The sequence below is a fragment of the Papio anubis genome, chromosome 7 (assembly GCF_008728515.1).
Source record: "Papio anubis isolate 15944 chromosome 7, Panubis1.0, whole genome shotgun sequence".
Taxonomy (NCBI): Eukaryota; Metazoa; Chordata; class Mammalia; order Primates; family Cercopithecidae; genus Papio; species Papio anubis.
This window is the reverse complement of record NC_044982.1, coordinates 69018883-69038951: the sequence shown is the minus strand read 5'-3', so window position 1 is coordinate 69038951 and position 20069 is coordinate 69018883. Positions and strand designations below refer to the sequence as shown.

General features: G+C 38.5%; 1 protein-coding gene across 3 annotated transcripts in view; it reads left to right on the top strand.

Moving 5' to 3' along the window:
- The window catches only part of MIPOL1 (mirror-image polydactyly 1), a 384568-nt gene that overhangs the window by 300433 nt on the left and 64066 nt on the right, over nt 1–20069 (top strand). For all 3 annotated transcript variants that reach the window (XR_649664.4, XM_031668175.1, XM_009211427.3), the window contains one exon: nt 12644–12874. Coding sequence is in view for 2 of the 3 variants with exons in the window: in XM_031668175.1 (XP_031524035.1) it covers nt 12644–12874 (231 nt within the window). In the remaining variant the exon portion in view is untranslated. The remainder of the gene's footprint in view (nt 1–12643; nt 12875–20069) is intronic.

Here is a 20069-nt window from a genome sequence, read left to right as displayed (position 1 = left end):
TTCCAACTTGGTTCCATTCTCCCCATCACTTTCAGGTACACCAATCAAAAGTAGATTTGGTCTTTTCACATAGTCCCATATATCTTGGAGGCTTTGTTTGTTCCTTTTCATTCTTTTTCTCTAATCTTATCTTCACACTTTATTTCATTAAGGTGATCTTCAATCTCTCATATTCTTTCTTCTGCTTGATCAGTTTGGCTATTGATATTTGTGTATGCTTCATAAAGTTCTCGTGCTGTGTTTTTCAGCTTTATCAGGTCATTTATGTTCTTCTGTAAACTGGTTATTCTAGTTAGCAATTCCTCTAACCTTTTTTCAAGGTTCTTAGCTTCCTTGCGTTGGGTTAGAACATGCTCCTTTAGCTCAGAGGAGTCTGTTATTACCTACCTTCTACAGCCTACTTCTGTCAGTTCATCAAACTCATTCTCCATCCAGTTTTGTTCCCTTGCTGGCAAGGAGTTGTGATCCTTTGGAGAAGAGACATTCTGGATTTTGGAATTATCAGCCTTTTGTGCTGGTTTCTCCCCATCTTCATGGATTTATCTATCTTTGGTCTTTGCTGTTGGTGACCTTCGGATTGGGTCTCTGACCGGACGTCCTTTTTGTTAATGTTGATGCTATCGCTTTCTGTTTGTTAGTTTTCCTGTTAACAGTCAGGCCCCTCTGCTGCAGGTGTGCTGGATTTTGCTGGATTTCCACTCCAGACCCTGTTTGCCTGGGTATCGCCAGCAGAAGTTGCAGAATAACCATAATTGCTGCCTGTTCTCTCCTCTGGAAGCTTCGTCCTAGTGGGGCACCCCCCAGATGCCAGCCAGAGCTCTTCTGTATGAGGTGTCTGTTGGCCCCTACTTGGAGGTGTCTCCAAGTCAGGATACATAGGGGTCAGGGACCCACTTGAGGAGGCAGTCTGACCCTTAGCAGAGTTTAAATGCTGTGCTGCAAGATCTGCTGGTCTCTTCACAGCCATCAGGCCGGGACATTTAACTCTGCCGTAGCTGCGCCCACAGCCGCCCCTTCCTCAGGTGCTCTGTCCCACCCAGGGAGATGGAGGTTTTATCTATAAGCTCCTGACTGGTGCTGCTGCCTTTTTTTTTTTTTTTAGAGATGCCCTGCCCAGAGAGGAGGAATCTAGAGAGGCAGTCTGGCCACAGTGGCCTTGCTGAGCTGCAGTGGGCTCCACCAAGTTCGAACGTCCCTGCAGCTTTGTTTACACTGTGAGGGTAAAACCGCCTACTCAAGCCTCAGCAGTGGTGGATGCCCCTCCTGACACCAAGCTGGTACATCTGAGGTCGACCTCATACTGCTGTACTGGCAGTGAGAATTTCAAGCCAGTGGATCTTAACTTGCTGGGCTCTGTGGGGGTGCGACCTGCCATGCCAGACCACTTGGCTCCCTGGCTTCAGCCCCCTTTCCAGGGGAGTAAACAGTCTGTCTCACTAGCATTCCAGGTGCCACTGGCGTATGGAAAAAAACTCCTGCAGCTAGCTCAGTGTCTGCCCAAATGGCTGCCCAGTTTTGTGCTTGAAACCCAGGACCCTAGTGGCGTAGGCACCAGAGGGAATCTCCTGGTCTGCAGGTAGCGAAGACCGTGGGAAAACCGCAGTATCTGGGCCAGAATGCACAGTTATTCAGCCTCAGTCCCTCACAGCTTCCCTTGGGTAGGGAAGAAAATTTCCCAACCCCTTACACTTCCCAGGTGAGGCAATGCCCCATCCTGCTTTGGCTCACCCTCCATGGGCTGCACCCACTGTCCAATCAGTCCGAATGAGATGAACCAGGTACCTCAGTAGGAAATGCAGAAATCACCTGCCTTCTGTGTTGATCTCCCTGGGAGCTGCAGCCCACAGCTGTTCCTCTTCAGCCATCTTGCCAGCAAATCCTCCATTTGTTTCTTAATTGCATCTTCTATTTCTTCCATCTCCTCAAAAGCAGAAGTCTACCTTCTATTAAGTTTGACAGTATAATTTTTTCATTTTAGTGATGCCCATTATGTATTATATGATAAAATTCAAGATAAATTTTGTTGCCTGTGAGCTATACAGTGGTATATAAACATAAGTGGCTTTGTGAGTATAATCTCCTACCATTCTGCTTCCCACATCACCAAATTTATGAAGCACACAATATACTCTTAGATAATCAGGAGCTGGCCCTACATCAATTCCAGGTGCTGTAGTATATTTAATAGTTAGTTATTTTTGGCTAGGCGCAATGGCTCAGGCCTGTAATCCCAGCACTTTGAGAGGCCAAGGTAAGTGGATCACTTGAGATTAGGAGTTCAAGACCAGCCTGTGCAACATAGCGAAACTCTGCCTTTACCAAAAATACAAAAATTAGCTGGGTGTAGTGGCGTGTGCCTGTAGTCACAGCTACTCAGGAGGCTGAGGTAGTAGAATCGCTTGGACCCTGGAGGTGAAGGTTGCAGTGAGCTAAGATCATGCTGCTGCACTCCAGCCTAGGTGAAAGAGCACGACTGTCTCAAAAAAACCTCCAAAAACTTCGATATTTTTTAATGCTTCCTTGGAATTATTTGTATAGGTTGTTACATTTCTAAGCATGAATTCAACAGATATTTAGTGACACCCAATTTGTATTGTGAAATGTAGCATCCAGAAAGCTTTTAATAAATATTAATAAATATATTGACAAGTTATCCAGTTTAAGATTCTTGAAATTTTAAGTGCAGTATTAATTGGCTTGCTTTATAATAAAGAAATTATTTTTTCTCTGAAAGTACTTTAGCAAGTTATTTTATTAAAATAAATCAACTGCAGTAACAGTGGAAGCAAATCATTGAAGTTACTAGACTGTTTGATTTGCAGATTAAGCTTCCACATCCACACTCTTATCCATTCTGAATATATTTCCCTCTATCTGTATGTCATTAAAAATTAAAGCCTATTATACTGTAGCATATGCTGATTTCCTTAAAAATAAGTGAGGAAGTCAATGATTTTCTTTTTTCAATTAAAAATAATGTTTAAGACGGGGTCTTGCTATGTTGCTCAGTCTGGTCTAGAACTCCTTGTCTCAAGCAATTCTCCTGCCTTTGCCTCCCAAAGTGCTGATATTAAAGCATGAACCACCATACTCAGCTTCAACTATCTTCTTGAAAGGGTCTTAGCAAATTAATTGATGTAGTAAACCAGGAAATAAAAGTAGACATTATCCTTTCAGAAATGTATTCTTAGGAAAAAGCAGCACATACTTCTACATTTCATATTTGCTTAGGTTTTATTTTAATTCAGTAAAACAAGCCAAACCTGCCCATTTTTTTTAGAAAAGAATGATTTAAGAATGTTATCAGTAAGCGAACAAAGGTTAAGAAAACTAGTTTCCTTATCCCAATTCATGAAAAACCTGTAGGGACAGGCAGTTGTTTTCCTCAGTAAAATGTTTATAAAATACTTGAGTATTGTGTAACATTTTGTACAAAGTTAATTAGATATAAGTAATTCCTTTTAACAATTATACAGATACGAATGCCTATTCTCTGGCAGATATTGTGCCAGTTATTTTGACACATGTAGATCACCTCATTTCGTTCTCATATGATTTCCATGATATTTTTCTCATGATTTTGGAGTTGAGGAAATTAATATTCAGTAGGTAACTTTTTTTCCCAGTGTTACTCAGAGTGAATGACAAGACTGAAATTGTTGACATAGTGGTCTGGATAATTCTCTGTTGTAGGAATCTATCCTCTGTTTACCAGCATCTCTAGCTTCTATTTACTAAATGCTAGTACCATCTCACCCTCCCCACTACCCCCACCAGTTGTGACAAAAATGTCTTCAGATGTTGCAGAATGTCCTCTGAGGAACAAAATTACTCCTGGTTAAGACCTACTGATCTATATTGTTGTACCTTATCTCTAAATTTTAATCCAAAAATATATATCCAATTAAAATAAATAGCATATATACAACACACTAATGATTGAGCAATTACTGTAAAATAAATGAAGCATAAACAGAATAATAAGTGCATATTCTAGGATGATGAGTAAAATGATCTCCTGTAAGGACTTGGCCAATACCTGATCATGGAGACAAGAGAGGAAGTCAGGAAAAGTAGCATCAAAACTTGGTATAAATGGAAAAGTACTAATTGCAAAAAAAGGCTGAATCCATGTGTAACATTACAATTAAGAGAGAGTTCAATGAGCAGGTAGGCAGACAAGTTGAAGAGAATATAAATATCTGTAAGCAAAACATATAAGTGGCTCATAAACCTGATAATTCCAAGTTATATTTAGCTGGGGTGGCATAGAGAGTCAGGGACCAGGAAAATAGTCAGGGCCATAGACAAAGTAATAGACCAGGGAACATCGAAACTAAGACAGAAACCACTTCAGAAGGGAAATCTATTACATGGTACTCACTGGAGTAATACACATTAAGGACATTTTCTACCTTGGCCTGCCATTGGACTTAATGTGGTGAGCAACATAGGAGACAATGTGCAGGCTTATTTGATGTGAATTAGAAATATGATCATATCAAATATTAGTGAGTAAAAATATTTTTAAAGTTTTACCTTCTACACTAAATTATAAAAGTTAAATTTATAAAGAATTATATAATTTTAAAACTGGAAGAGTGATTTTAAACTTTGCTTATCTTATTGTTGCTTTTGGTGTTTTAGACATGAAGTCCTTGCCAAGGCCTATGTCCTGAATAGTATTACCTAGGTTTTCTTCTAGGGTTTTTATGGTATTAGGTCTAACATTTAAGTCTCTAATCCCTCTTGAATTAATTTTCATATAAGGAGTAAGGAAAGGATCCAGTTTCAGCTTTCTACTTATGTCTAGCCAATTTTCCCAGCACCATTTATTAAATAGGGAATCCTTTCCCCATTTCTTGTTTTTCTCAGGTTTGTCAAAGATCAGATGGCTGTAGATGTGTGGTATTATTTCTGAGAGCTCTATTCTGTTCCATTGGTCCATATCTCTGTTTTGCTACCACTACCATGCTGTTTTGGTTTCTGTAGCCTTGTAGTACATTTTGAAGTCAGATAGTGTGATGCCTCCAGCTTTGTTCTTTTGACTTAGGATTATCTTGGCAATGCGGGGTCTTTTTTGGTTGCATATGAACTTTAAAGCAGTTTTTTCCAATTCTGTGAAGAAACTCATTGGTAGCTTAATGGGGATGGCATTGAATCTATAGATTACCTTGGGCAGTATGGCCATTTTCACAATATTGATTCTTTCTATCCATGAGCATGGCATGTTCTTCCATTTGTTTGTGTCCTCCTTTATTTCACTGAGCAGTGGTTTGTAGTTCTCCTTGAAGAGGTCCTTTACATCCCTTGTAAATTGGATTCCTAGGTATTTTATTCTCTTTGAAGCAATTGTGAATGGAAGTTCATTCCTGATTTGGCTCTCTGTTTGTCTGTTACTGGTGGATAAGAATGCTTGTGATTTTTGCACATTGATTTTGTATCCTGAGACTTTGCTGAAGTTGCTTATCAGCTTAAGGAGGTTTTGGGCTGAGACAATGGGGTTTTCTAAATATACAATCATGTCATCTGCAGACAGGGACATTTTGACTTCTTCTTTTTCTAAGTGAATACCCTTTATTTCTTTCTCTTGCCTGATTGCCCTAGTCAGAACTTCCAACACTATGTTGAACAGGAGTGGTGAGAGAGGGCATCCCTGTCTTGTGCCAGTTTTCAAAGGGAATTTTTCCAGTTTTTGCCCATTCAGTATGATATTGGCTGTGGGTTTGTCATAAATAGCTCTTATGATTTTGAGATACGTTCCATCAATACCGAATTTATTGAGAGTTTTTAGCATGAAGGGCTGTTGAATTTTGTCAAAGGCCTTTTCTCCATCTATTGAGATAATCATGTGGTTTTTGTCTTTGGTTCTGTTTATATGCTGGATTACGTTTATTGATTTGCGAATGTTGAACCAGCCTTGCATCCCAGGGATGAAGCCCACTTGATCATGGTGGATAGGCTTTTTGATGTGCTGCTGGATTCAGTTTGCCAGTATTTTATTGAGGATTTTTGCATCAATGTTTATCAGGGATATTGGTCTAAAATTCTCTTTTTTTGCTGTGTCTCTGCCAGGCTTTGGTATCAGGATGATGTTGGCCTCATAAAATTAGTTAGGGAGGATTCCTTCTTTTTCTATTGATTGGAAACGTTTCAGAAGGAATGGTACCACTCCTTCTTGTACCTCCGGTAGAATTCAGCTGTGAATCCATCTGGTTCCTGGGCTTTTTTGGTTGGTAAGCTATTAATTATTGCCTCAATTTCAAAGCCCGCTATTGGTCTATTCAGGGATTCAGCTTCTTCCTGGTTTAGTCTTGGGAGAGTGTAAGTGTCCAAGAAATTAGCCATTTCTTCTAGGTTTTCTAGTTTATTTACATAGAGGTGTTTATAGTATTCTCTGATGGTAGTTTCTATTTCTGTGGAGTTGGTGGTGATATCCCCTTTATCATTTTTTATTGCGTCTATTTGATTCTTCTCTCTTTTCTTTTTTATTAGTCTTGCTAGTGGTCTATCTATTTTGTTGATCTTTTCAAAAAACCAGCTCCTGGATTCATTGATTTTTTGGAGGGTTTTTTGTGTCTCTATCTCCTTCAGTTCTGCTCTGATCTTAGTTATTTCTTGCCTTCTGCTAGCTTTTGAATGTGTTTGCTCTTGCTTCTCTAGTTCATTTAATTGTGATGTTAGGGTGTCAATTTTAGATCTTTCCTGCTTTCTCTTGTGGGCATTTAGTGCTATAAATTTCCCTCTACACACTGCTTTAAATGTGTCCCGGAGATTCTGGTATGTTGTATCTTTGTTCTCATTGGTTTCAAAGAACATCTTTATTTCTGCCTTCATTTCGTTATGTACCCAGTAGTCATTCAGGAGCAGGTTGTTCAGTTTCCATGTAGTTGAGTGGTTTTGATTGATTTTCTTAGTCCTGAGTTCTAGTTTGATTGCACTGTGGTCTGAGAGACAGTTTGTTATAATTTCTATTCTTTTCCATTTGCTGAGGAGTGCTTTACTTCCAGCTATGTGGTCAATTTTGGAATAAGTGCAATATGGTGCTGAGAAGAATGTATATTCTGATGATTTGGGGTGGAGAGTTCTGTAGATGTCTATTAGGTCCGCTTGGTGCAGAGTTGAGTTCAATCCCTGGATATCCTTTTTAACTTTCTGTCTCGTTGATCTGTCTAATGTTGACAGTGGGGTGTTGAAGTCTCCCATTATTAATGTATGAGAGTCTAAGTCTCTTTGTAAGTCTCTAAGGACTTGCTTTATGAATCTGGGTGCTCCTGTATTGGGTGCATATATATTTAGGATAGTTAGCTCTTCCTGTTGAATTGATCCCTTTACCATTATGTAATGGCCTTCTTTGTCTCTTTTGATCTGTGATGGTTTAAAGTCTGTTTTATCAGAGACTAGGATTGCAACCCTTTCCTTTTTTTGTTCTCCATTTGCTTGGTAGATCTTCCTCCATCCCTTTATTTTGAGCCTATGTGTGTCTCTGCATGTGAGATGGGTCTCCTGAATACAGCAACCTGATGGGTCTTGACTATGCAATTTGCCAGTCTGTGTCTTTTAGTTGGACCATTTAGTCCATTTACATTTAAGGTTAATATTGTTATGTGTGAACTTGATCCTGTCATTATGATATTAGCTGGTTATTTTACTCATTAGTTGATGCAGTTTCTTCCTAGCATTGATGGTCTTTACATTTTGGCATGTTTTTGCAATGGCTGGTACCGATTGTTCCTTTCCATGTTAATGCTTCCTTCAGGATCTCTTTTAGGGCAGGCCTGGTGTTGACAAAATCTCTAAGCATTTGCTTGTCTATAAAGGATTTTATTTCTCCTTCACTTATGAAACTCAGTTTGGCTGGATATAATTCTGGGTTGAAAATTCTTTTGTTTAAGAATGTTGAATATTGGCCCCCACTGTCTTCTGGCTTGGAGAGTTTCTGCTGAGAGATCTGCTGTCAGTCTGATGGGCTTTCCTTTGTGGGTAACCCAACCTTTCTCTCTGGCTGCCCTTAACATTTTGTCCTTCATTTCAACTTTGGTGAATCTGACAATTATGTGTCTTGGAGTTGCTCTTCTCGAGGAGTATCTTTGCGGCATTCTCTGTATTTCCTGAATTTGAATGTTGGCCTGCCTTACTAGGTTGGGGAAGTTCTCCTGGATGATATCCTGAAGAGTGTTGTCCGACTTGGTTCCATTTTCCCCCTCACTTTCAGGCACACCAATCAGACGTAGATTTGGTCTTTTCACATAATCCTATATTTCTTGGAGGCTTTGTTCATTTCTTTTTCCTTTTTTTCCTTTAGACTTCTCTTCTTGCTTCATTTCATTCATTTGATCTTCAATCATTGATACTCTTTCTTCCAGTTGATCGATTCGGTTACTGAAGCTTGTGCATTTTTCACGTACTTCTCGTGTTATAGTTTTTATCTCTGTCAGTTCGTTTGTGGCCTTCTCTGCATTGATTATTCTAGTTATCCATTCTTCTATTCTCTTTTCAAGATTTTTAGTTTCTTTGCGCTGGGTACGTAGTTCCTCCTTTAGCTCTGAGAAGTTTGATCGACTGACACCTTCTTCTCTCAACTCGTCAGAGTCATTCTCCGTCCAGCTTTGATCCATTGCTGGCGATGAGCTGCGTTCCTTTGGAGGGGGAGATGCACTCTGATTTTTTGAATATTTTGAATTTCCAGCTGTTCTGCCCTGCTTTTTCCCCATCTTTGTGGTTTTATCTGCCTTTTGTCTTTGATACTGGTGATGAACTGATGAGGTTTTGGTGTGGGTGTCCTTTCTGTTTGTTAGTTTTCCTTCTAACAGTCAGGACCCTCAGCCGTAGGTCTGTTGGAGATTGCTTGAGGTCCACTCCAGACCCTGTTTTCCTGCGTATCAGCAGCGGAGGCTGCAAAAGATAGAATATTGCTGAACAGCGAGTGCTGCTGTCTGATTCTTGCTCTGGAAGCTTCATCTCAGGGGTGTACCCGGCCGTGTGAGGTGTGAGTTGTTGGTCTGCACCTAGTGGGGGGATGTCTCCCAGTTAGGCTACTCAGGGGTCAGGGACCCACTTGAGCAGGCAGACTGTCCATTCTCAGATCTCAGCCTCTGGGCTGGGAGAGCCACTGCTCTCTTCAAAGCTGTCAGACAGGGTCATGGACATCTGCAGACGTTTCTGCTGATGCTTTTTTTTTTTCTTTGCTATGCCTTGTCCCCAGAGGTGGAGTCTACAGAGACAGGCAGGCCTCCTTGAGCTGCTGTGAGCTCCACCCTGTTCGAGCTTCCCGGAGGCTTTGTTTACCTACTTAAGTCTCAGCAATGGCGGGCACCCCTCCCCCAGCCTGGCTGCTGCCTTGCAGTTAGCTGAGACCCTTGGTAAAGCGCAGTATTAGCGTGGGAGTTACCCGATTTTCCAGGTGTTGTGTGTCTCAGTTTCTAAAGGGATTCCATTCCCCCTTGCACTTCCCAAGTGAAGCCATGCCTTGCCCTGCTTCAGCTCTGGCTGGTTGGGCTGCACTAGCTGACCAGCACTGATTGTCCAGCACTCCCCAGTGAGATGAACCCAGTACCTCAGTTGAAAATGCAGAAATCACCTGTCTCATGTGTCACTCACACTCGGAGCTGGAGGCTGGAGCTGTTCCTATTTGGCCATCTTGCTCGCACCCCCCAAAAAAGGAATATTAATAGGACTTCTCATGCAAGTTGTGACATTTAGTGAGTTAACATATAGCATTTATTTTTAGATACTGTATTCTCTTAAAAATGCAAGAAAATGCTATTGCAGGATTTTAAGTGACATTATCTACTTCCATCTTTTTAAAAAGATCATGTCCCTTGTTTGGGAAAGTCTTGGTGGTAATTAACAGGTTTCCAATACATTTTGAATGCTAAGAAGCTTTTAAACTTGCGGGTACAATCCAAACATGTCCATCTGAGAGAAAAATCAAAATCAGGTATAAATTTGCCCCCTAAAAATTAAATGATAAAAGACTAGGAAGTGAGGAGTGATTAGGAAATTAAATCAGGATGCTCATAATTTTAATAATGGTGAGATTTTTAAAACTTAATCATTGATTCTAATTGGTTACAGTATACTGGTTACTGCTTTAGGCATGATAGACAAATGCAGAATTCCCAAACTAAGCTGTCTCACTGAGTTTTAAATTAGGCCATATACGTAAAGTTAAAATATAAGGGAATGGAGTAGGCTAAGATTTTTTAAACAGTTTACAAAAAGCATTGCCATTAAAGAAACAATGATAAATTGAACTTTATTTAAATTGAGAACTTACCTTCATCAAAAGACAGCATTAAGAGTCAGGCATGGTGGCATATGCCCATAGTCCAAGCTACTCAAGAGGCTGAGGCAGGAGGATTGTTTGAGCCCAGGAGTTCAAGGTCAGCCTGGGAAACAGTGAGACCTTGTCTCAATCAATCAATCAACATACACGTACATAAGACAATATGAATAGAATGAAATATCACTGCATCCATATTAAAATAACTAAAGTTAAAAGCACTTGCCAATGTCATTCTGAGGGAGGATATAAAGCAATTGAAACTCTCATATTTTGCTGATGGGAGTATAAATTGGTACAACTAATTTAGAAGACTATTAGCAGCATCTAAATCTAAATCAGCATCTATTATCAGTGTACTAAATCTGAAAATAATGCATACCCTTGGAGAAATTCTACTTTAGACATGAATACCTAGGTCCATCAAAAGACATGTACAAGAATATTCATAGCAACAACAGTGGAATAGTTAAATAAGTTATGGCATATGTATATAACAGAATATTTTATAGCAATAAAAAGCAATGAATGATATGCAACAGCAAGGTGAACTTCACATACCAATTGTTGAGGAAAATAAGCCAGACAAAAAGTTTAAAAATAGGCAATTTACATTTTGATAAAGGTTGGATTAGTACTTACCTTTTGGGGAGGGGAAAAATGGGAGGGAACACTAAGGGTCTTCTAGATTTCTGTGTTTGTTCTGTATTTTGTTCTTCACATTTTTTCAAGCTGAATACTTTGTATATATGCACCTTGTGTAATTTAAAATGTAGTTAACAAATCAAAATATAACTAATAATGTTTTAAGCATAAAGAACATAAAGTACCTTTGTTAAGGTTTAGCTTTTAGTTTGTTTCTTTTTAATTTCTTTCTTTCTTGCGTCTTTCAAGGAGATACAGAGGGTGAGCTAAAGAAAATTGGAACTTGGAACAGACGAGATGCAGAAAGTGAGAGGACACAGAAAAAATAGGAAAATGGGCAAGAGACAGTCCTTAGGCACATAGGTTGGTAGAAAAAACTGAGAAGAAATGAAGTAGGGTTAGTTAGATTAATAACAATGTGAAAACCATGAAAAAAGATATTTTTTTGCACTCCACAAATGTGGCACTACATACCATTCTAATTTTCTAGGTAGTAGCCAATTGACCAGGGCTTAGTAACAGTCTGTATTCTTAGGAAGGAATTTGAATCCTGAAATGATTTCATCTGGTATGCTGACTGTCCTTGTTTCATGTCCATCCTAGTTCTATGGGACGCCTTCTCCAAAATAAGCATACTGTAAAGGCTTATAGGTAACTTAAACTAAAAAAGGAAATGTATAATTAGTTTGAACAGTTTTAAAGAAAGTATCACACGAGGTATTAGGACAATGCCAAAGTTCACTGACTAGCTTTTTGCAGGTTTAATAATGATATTGCTTTCCTTCACATTATCAATCTATATTATATAGTTAAGTTGTTTTACTTCAAATGTCTCCAATCGACATTTCCTTTGTATGCATATACTGAAATGATATTTAATAAAAAAGAACATCTCCTGTGTGGATTTTAAATTTCTCTTATTAAATATTTATATTTTCAAAATGTCTTTATTTAATTGAGTGAGGTGCTTGGTGCCATTTCAGAATAACCTCAGGTGGTAGGTGGTAATGACATATCAAAGATTTGACCTTTAGCATTTTAGGATTCTATTTGTCTGCATTTTCTTCTGCATTCATTTAGTCTTAATTTATATGCTATTTCTCTGTATGACTTAATGAGTAGATGTATTTGTTATAAGATTCATTAGCCAAAAAAATATATATATACACACATATATATGAATACATATTATTTCTGTGCAATCTGACCAGTGATTTTAAATTCATTTATATCTCAACTGTGACAAGTAGAAAATGCTGTGTAGAAGGCTGGTCAGTATTTGCATAAACCTCATCCATTCTCATTAAGTGCTTGGAAGAATAGACCCTCAACCTCCTAAACCAATGCCCATTCTCTTCTCACTTCTTTCAGCTTATTACATTCTTATATTTGCCTAGAGATACTTTATTTTCCAGTTCTCTATTCCTTTTAAAGAAAATTGAATGTAATATTTACACTGATTTAATTAAATTAACATCTTGCAGCATCTTTTTGTATGCTTTGGTAGCACAGTCATTTGTCTGGGTTTTCAGCCTAGAAGCAGAAAAATTATCAATTTTATATGTTGTGACATAAAAATTATTTTCATTTGCTCATTTAAGTATTTATTGATTTTTAGAATTAGAGATTCTAAATGGAGGTTTTTGTTAAATAGATCATAGATCACTCAGTCTACATTACTTATCTTTAAATTATTTTTTAATATTTTCTCAGTTTACACAAATCTTTATCTCAAGAAGAAAATCTGAAGGATCAGTTTAACTATGCCCTGAGTACATATGAAGAAGCTTTAAAAAACAGAGAGAACATTGTTTCCATCACTCAACAACAAAATGAGGAACTGGCTACTCAACTGCAACAAGCTCTGACAGAGCGAGCAAATATGGAATTACAACTTCAACATGCCATAGAGGCCTCCCAAGTAACCAATGAAAAAGTTCAAAAGTAAGTTAAATGATCTTTTAATACTTCAAACACATGAAACAAAACAAAACACTTTCTTTTGGGAACTAAACAGTATGTATTTATTGATCATATTAATAGTTTAAGACAAAAGTAGAATTAACCCAGTAAACTTTTTTAGATTGGATACCAGATGCCATATTTGGGGTCAAAAAAGTCATTTTCTTGGGAACTAATGTTACCATGTAGGGCAGACCATTTTTATTTAATAACTGATCATCAGTTCGTGGAGGCCATACTATTTAAATCATTTCACAGTCCCAAGTTAATAGGCAAAGTTATTAGCAAGGGGAAGAGGCAGTCAAGTTACCACCTCAACTCATTCAGCTTTTCAATAATCCTGCTTGAGTTGAGATCATCTGTGACATTGCAGTCTGAGACTTGTAGGTGCATAAAAACCAGTAGGGTGAAATTAATTTTCTTGTGTTGCTCTTCTGAAGTATTCAATACTGCTTTTCACAGTGCATAATTATATGTGTTTATTTTGAATGATCTTTGCATTTTTATTAAAATTTAAATTAAGCTGCATAATCTGTCAGTCCTTTTGACAGCTAGCAAAATGTTAACAAATAGCTTACCAGGCAAAGAAGTCACTTGTTAATTTATTGGACTTGAACATTGTAGCAGAATTTTCTGAGACACCTTTAATGTAATAGAACCACTGTAATAGAATACATAGAATACATGTAATAGAATATATTTTAACCTTCTTTATGTATTGTTAACAGCATTACAGCATTCACATAGCTAGTCACCTTCAATTTCAAAGATACACCTTTTTACTTAACAATTATTTTGTCAGTTTTACACTATGAAGCAGTGCTCACATCAAGGTTTCTTACTTCCCACTACTTCTTATTTGAAAATGTCATCTCGACCATTTCCTCAATATCCCCAAAGTTATATTTTGATTAATAGCCAAAGTTATGTAAGTCAGTAGTTTTAAAATAGACCATTTTAAAACAGTTTAGAATTTGTGCATTTTAATCTTTACTACCAGTGTACCTTGAAACTTTTGATTTGTGTAGGTATTATATATATTTGTAAGTTTAAAGATTGGGTTTGTATTCAGTCATAAACTATATCTAGTTATTCACAATGTACATTATATTCTAAGAACACGATGATGTATAGGTAGATCTCATTTCATTGTAAATCACAATCAGTAACTTTTGACAGGATCTGATTTGGCTCTGTTTGCTTAAAGTCTACAAATAAATACAAATTTCAAAGGTTTCTTTATATGTAATCCTTCAATTTCTATACATGACCAAAATTCCCTAAAACAGTCATTCCCACAGACCAATTTGATTTTCAAAAAATCTTTGGATGTGTTATTAACCTTTTATTTTTTAGATCTCATCAACTATCATCATCATTTCATTAAAAAAAATTTTTTTATACACTCAAAAGTAGAAATAGCATTGTCTCAGATAATGTTTTAAATTAAATAACTTTACTGAATGGCCAAGATGACTGAATAGGAACAGCTCTAGTCTGCTGCTCCCAGCATGATCGACACAGAAGATGGGTGATTTCTGTATTTCCAACTGAGGTACCTGGTTCATCTCATTGGGACTGGTTAGACAATGCATGCAGCCCACGGAGGGCGAGCCAAAGCAGGGCAGGGCATCACCTCACTCAGGAAGCACAAGGGATCGGGGATTTCTTTTTCCTAGCCATGGGAAGCTATGACAGACTGTACCTGGAAAATCGGTACAGTCCCACCCAAATACTGTGCTTTTCCCACAGTCTTACCAACCAGCAGACCAGGAGATTCTCTCCTGTGCCTGCCTTGCTGGGTCCCACACCCATGAAGCATGACTCACTGCGAGCATGGCAGTCTGAGATCCACCTGTGAGGCTGCAGCCTAGTTGGGGGAGGGGCATCTGGCATCTGCCATTGCTGAGGCTTCAAGGTAAACAAAGTGGCCAGGAAGCTTGAACTGGGTAGAGCCCACTGCAGCTCAGCAAGGCTTACTGCCTCTATAGACTCCATCTCTGAGGGCAGGGCATAGCTGAACAAAAGGCAGTGGACAACTTCTGCAGACTTAAATGTCCCTGTCTGACAACTCTGAAGAGAGAAGTGGTTCTGCCAGCATGGCATTTGAGCTCTGAGAATGGACAGACTGCCTCCTCAAGTGGGTTCCTGACACCCCTGTAGTCTAACTGGGAGACACGTCCCAGTAGGGGCCAGCAGACACCTCATGCAGAAGCTTCCAGAGGAAGGATCAGGCAGCAATATTTGCTGTTCAGCAGCTTCTGCTGGTGATGCCCAGGCAAACAGGCTCTGGAGTGGACCTCCAGCAAACTCCAACAGACCTGCAGCTGAGGGACCTGAATGTTAGAAGAAAAACTAACAAACAGAAAGGAATAGCATCAACATCAACAAAAAGGACATCCACACCAAAACCTCACCTGTAGGTCACAAAAATCACAGACCAAAGGTAGATAAAACCACAAAGATGAGAAGAAAACAGAGCAGAAAAGCTGAAAATTCTAAAAACCAGAGCGCCTGTCCTCCACCAAAGGATCACAGCTGCTCGCCAGAAAGGGAACAAAGCTGGATGGAGAATGAATTTGATGAGCTGACAGAAGGCGGCTTCAAAAGGTTGGTAATAACAAAATTCTCTGAGCTAAAGGAGCATATTCAAACCCATCACAAGGAAGCTAAAAGCCTTGAAAAAAAGTTAGAAGAATGGCTAACTAGAATAAACAGTGTAGAGAAGACCTTAAAGGACCTGATGAAACTGAAAACCATGGCACGAGAACTTCATGACACATGCACAAGCTTTAGTAGGCGATTCGATCAAGAGCAAGAAAGGATATCGGTGATTGAAGATCAACTTAATTAAATAAAGTGAGATGACAAGATTAGAGAAAAGTAAAAAGAAACACTATGTGAAAAGACCAAATCTACGTTTGATTGGTGTACCTGAAAGTGACAGGCAGAATAAAACTGAGTTGGAGAATACTCTTCAGGATATTATCCAGGAGAACTTCCCCAACCTAGCAAGGAATGCCAACATTCAAATTCAGGAAATATAAAGAACACCACAAAGACACTCCTTGAGAAGAGCAAACCCAAGAAACATAATTGTCAAATTCACCAAGGGTGAAATGAAGGAATAAATGTTATGGGCAGCCATGAAGGTTGGGTTACATGCAAAGGGAAGCCGACTTTCAGCTGATCTCTCAGAGGAAACCCTACAAGCCAGAAGAGAGTGGGGGCCAATATTCAACATTCTTAAGGAAAAGAATTTTCAACCCAGAATTTCATATCTAGACAAACTAAGCTTCATAAGTGAAGGAGAAATAAAATCCATTACAGAAAAGGAAATGCTGTGAGATTTTGTCACCACCAGTCGTGCCTTACAAGAGCTCCTGAAGGAAGCACTAAACATGGAAAGGAACAATTGGTACAAGCCACTGCAAAAACATGCCAAATTGTAAAGACCACCGATGCTATGAAGAAACTGTATCAATTAATAGGCAAATTAACCAGCTAACATCATAATGACAGGATCAAATTCACATATAACAATATTAAATGTAAATAGGCTAAATGACCCAATTAAAAGACCCAGACTGGCAAATTGGATAGTCAAGACCCATCAGTGTGCTGTATTCAGGAGACCCATCTCACATGCAGAGACACAAATAGGCTCAAAATAAAGGAATGGAGGAAGATCTACCAAGCAAATGGAAAATAAAAAAAAGCAGAGTTTGCAATCCTTGTCTCTGATAAAACAGACTTTAAACCAACAAAGATCAAAAGAGACAAAGAGGGCCATTATGTAGTGGTAAAGGGATCACTTCAACAAGAAGAGCTAACTGTCCGAAATATATATGCACCCAATACAGGAGCACCCAGATTCGTTACAGGAGCACCCAGCTTCATAAAGCAAGTCGTTAGAGACCTAAAAAGAGATTTAGACTCCCACACAATGATAATGGGAGACTTTAACACCCCACTGTCAATATTAGACAGATCAATGAGAGAGGAGGTTAACAAGGATATCCAGGACTTGAACTCAGCTCAGCACCAAGCAGACCTAGTAGAGATCTACAGAACTCCCTCCCCCACAAAAAAATCAACAGAATATACATTTTCCTCAGCACCACACTGCACCTATTCTAAAATTGACCACATAATTGGAAGTAAAGCACTCCTCAGCAAATGTCAAAGAACAGAAATCACAGCAAACTGTCTCTCAGACCACAGGGCAATCAAATTAGAACTCAGGATTAAGAAACTCACTCAAACTGCACAACTACATGGAAACCGAACAACCTGCTTCTGAATGACTACTAGGTAAATAACGAACTGAAGGCAGAAATAAAGATGTTCTTTGAAACCAATGAGAACAAAGACACAATGTACCAGAATCTCTGGGACACATGTAAAGCAGTGTGTGGAGGGAAATTTATAGCACTAACTGTCCACAATACAAAGCAAGAAAGATCTAAAATTGACACCCTAACATCACAATTAAAAGAACTAGAGAAGCAAAAGCAAACAAATTCAAAAGTTAGCACAAGGTAAGAAATAACTAAGATCAGAATAGAACTGAAGAAGATAGAGACACAAAAATCACTCCAAAAAATAAATGAATCCAGGAACTAGTGTTTTGAAAAGATCAACAAAATTGATAGAACACTAGCCAGACTAATAAAGAAGAAGAGAGGGAAGAATCAAATAGCTGCAATTAAAAATGATAAAGGGGATATCACCACTGATCCCACAAAAATACAAACTACCATCAGAGAATACTATAAACACCTCTATGCAAATAAACTAGAAAATCTAGAAAAAATGGATAAATTCCTGGACACATACACCCTCCCTAGACTAACCTAGGAGGAAGTTGGTTCTCTAAATAGACCAATAACAGGCTCTGAAATTGAGGCAATAATTAATAGCCAACCACCAAAAAGAGTCCAGAACCAGACAGATTCACAGCCGAATTCTACCAGAGGTACAAAGAGGAGCTGGTACCATTCCTTCTGAAACTATTCCAGTCAATAGAAAAAGAGGGAATCCTCCCGAACTCATTTTATGAGGCCAGCATCATCATTATACGAAAGCCAGGCGGAGACACAACAAAAAGAAAAAGAGAATTTCGGACCAATATCCCTGGTGAACATCGCTGTGAAAATCCTCAGTAAAATACTGGCAAACTGAATCCAGCAGCACGTCAAAAAGCTTATCTACCACGATCAAGTCAGCTTCATCCCTGGGACACAAGGCTGGTTCAACTTATGCACATCAACAAATATAATCCATCACATAAACAGAACTAATGACAGAAACCACATGATTATCTCATTAAATGCAGAAAAAGCCTTTGGCAAAATTCAGCAGCCTTTATGCTAAAACTTCTCAATAAACTCGGTATTGATGGAACGTATCTCAAAATAATAAGAGCTATTTATGACAAACCCACAGCCAATATCATACTGAATGGGCAAAAACTGGAAGCATTCCCTTTGAAACTGGCACAAGACAAGGATGTTCTCTGTCACCACTCCTATTCAACATAGTGTTGGAAGTTCTGGCTAGAGCAATCAGGCAAGAGAAAGAAATAAATTATATTCGATTAAGAAAAGAGGAAGTCAAATTGTCCCTGTTTGCAGATGACATGATTGTATATTTAGAAAACCCCATTATCTCAGCCCAAAACCTCCTTAAGGTGAGAAGCAACTTCAGCAAAGTCTCAGGATACAAAATCAATGTGCAAAAATCACAAGCATTCCTATGCACTAATAACAGACAAATAGAGAGCCAAATCATGAGGGAATTCTCATTCACAATTGCTTCAAAGAGAATAAAATACCTAGGAATCCAACTGACAAGGGATGCGAAAGACCCCTTCAAAGAGAGCTACAAACCACTGCTCAATGAAATAAAAGAGGACAGACAAATGGAAGAACATTCCATGCTCATGGATAGGAATAATCAATATCATGAAAATGGCCATGCTGCCCAAGGTAATTTATAGATTCAATGCCAATCTATCAAGCTACTAATGACTTTCTTCACAGAATTGGAAAAAACTAATGTTCATATGGAACCAAAAAAGAGCACACATAGCCAAGACAATCCTAAGCAAAAAGAGCAAAGCTGGAGACATCACACTACCTGACTTCAAACTATACTACAAGGCTACTGTAACCAAAAGAGCATGGTACTGGTACCAAAACATATATAGAGACCAATGGAACAGAACAGAGGCCTCAGAAATAACACCACACATCTACAACCATCTGATCTTTGACAAACCTGACAAAAACAAGCCATGGGGAAAGGATTCCCTATTTAATAAATGGTGCTGAGAAAACTGGCTAGCCATATATAGAAAGCTGAAACTGGATCCCTTCCTTACACCTTATACAAAAATTAATTCAAGATGAATTAAAGACTTAAATATAAGACCTAAAACCATAAAAACCCTAGGAGAAAACCTAGGCAATACTATTCAGGACACAGGTATGGGCAAAGACTTCATGACTAAAACACCAAAAGCAATGGCAACAAAAGCCAAAATGGACAAATGGGATCTAATTAAACTAAGGAGCTTCTGCACAGCAAAAGAAACTATCATCAGAGTGAACAAGCAACCTACAGAATGGGAGAAAATTTTTGCAATCTACCCATCTGACAATGGGCTAATATCCAGAATCTACATGATTTGTTTGGACTTAAACAAATTTACAAGAAAAAAACAAACATCCATATCAAAAAGTGAGCAAAGCATATGAACAGACACTTCTCAAAAGAAGACATTTATGCAGCCAACAGACATATCAAAAAATGCTCATCATCACTGGTCATCAGAGAAATGCAAATCAAAACCACAATGAGATACCATCTCATGCCAGTTAGAATGGTAATCATTAAAAAGTCAGGAAATAACAGATGCTGAGAGGATATGGAGAAATAGAAACACTTTTACACTGTTGGTGGGAGTGTAAATTAGTTAACCATGGTGGGAGACAGTGTGATGATTCCTCAAGGATCTAGAACTAGAAATACCATTTGACCCAGCCATCCCATTACTGGGTATATACCCAAAAGATTATAAATCATTTTACAATAAAGACATATGCACACGTATGTTTATTGCAGACCTGTTCACAATAGGAAACACTTGGAACCAACCCAAATGTCCATCAAT